Here is a 1,280-nt window from a genome sequence, read left to right as displayed (position 1 = left end):
ATGTATAACTGGTCGCAGTACTCCTGGCACTTAACAGCATATACAACATTGCTCTGTTTGTGCCGGGGCACCGGATCTTTGGGGTGAACCAGCCTATGCCGTAATGTGTTTTGGGGTTTGAAAGCCACTGGGACATCATGTTTAGAAAATAAACGTCTCAGTTTCTCCGAAATGCCCGCAACATACGGAATAACCACTGGTTTGGGTCTGGGTTTGGGGTCTTCATATTCATTTCATTTCCTAAAGAAGAGTCTGTATATTTAACCTGCTGTTCACATTCAGGGTAAACATCCTGGGTACAGATCCTCGAATGAACCCCTTCAACAATGATTACTTTAATGGAAGATGTGACAGAGTGAGGAATCCGTACAATGGGAAGTACGACAGGCTTCCCTGGAATGTTGGTGTGCTCAACTATGAGGTTAGCCACAACAATGTCCCATTTGTATTATGAAGTTGATCCTTCCACTGAACACTTCCTGTCCTTGCAGACTCTGGTGGAGGAAACCGCCTCCAGAGAAATCTACGAGGACACGCACACCCTCCTCCGAGAGATGCTGAAAGAACAGACTTTTAAAATCGATGCTGGGTTTTCCTTCAAATTCTCTCCGAGTGAGCAGTCCATGTCTAATACGTCTGTGAACGTTGAAGCAGGGGCTGAATATTCTAGGAAAAACGTGATTAAGGATGTTACTGAATACTCAACCATTAAGGTAAATGTCAGCTTCTCAGCACGGTTCATGACAGACTAATGATAATCAAAGCACCAACAAACTTATCAGGAATATACTGCCCATCACAATTCATGCCAGAATTTCAAACTAAAATCACCTAAAGGACAGAATCACAACATATTTGGTCAAATCCTGCAAATGATGTGCAACATATGGTATTATGAGATCTGGTGAGAAGTGTTAGTTTGTCTTAAACACTGGTGGGCAGCACTAATCTAAAAATTGGTTCCACTAGCCCTAAAACACTAACTCAAATATTTAGGTCCCCTAATTCTAAAGCGCTAACTCAAATATTTAGGTCCCCTAATTCTAAAGCGTTAACTCAAATATTTAGGTCCCCTAATTCTAAAGCACTAATGAACTGAAAGTTTTAGGAAAAGCTAATTCTAAAGCATAAAATAACCCAATCAACCCATAAACATTCTTCAACAGACAACATGAGTCATGTTGCTCTCTTAAAGGGATCTTTGTGTGGGAGTTTTGTGATATTAATAATGCTAATGTATTGATATTTTTCTAGTTTTGATTTAAGTTTGCTTGTTTAGC

General features: G+C 40.2%; 1 protein-coding gene across 1 annotated transcript in view; it reads left to right on the top strand.

The window, feature by feature from the left end:
* c9 (complement component 9) overlaps window positions 1-1,280 on the top strand; it is a 19,338-nt gene that overhangs the window by 6,784 nt on the left and 11,274 nt on the right. The window contains exons 5-6 of the mRNA XM_014031408.1: window positions 283-421; window positions 492-713. Coding sequence (XP_013886862.1) covers window positions 283-421; window positions 492-713 — 361 coding nt within the window. The remainder of the gene's footprint in view (window positions 1-282; window positions 422-491; window positions 714-1,280) is intronic.

The sequence above is a fragment of the Austrofundulus limnaeus genome, unplaced genomic scaffold (assembly GCF_001266775.1).
Source record: "Austrofundulus limnaeus strain Quisiro unplaced genomic scaffold, Austrofundulus_limnaeus-1.0 Scaffold1245, whole genome shotgun sequence".
Lineage (NCBI taxonomy): Eukaryota > Metazoa > Chordata > Actinopteri > Cyprinodontiformes > Rivulidae > Austrofundulus > Austrofundulus limnaeus.
Note: the sequence above shows the minus strand (reverse complement) of the source record. Positions and strands in the feature narration are given on the sequence as shown.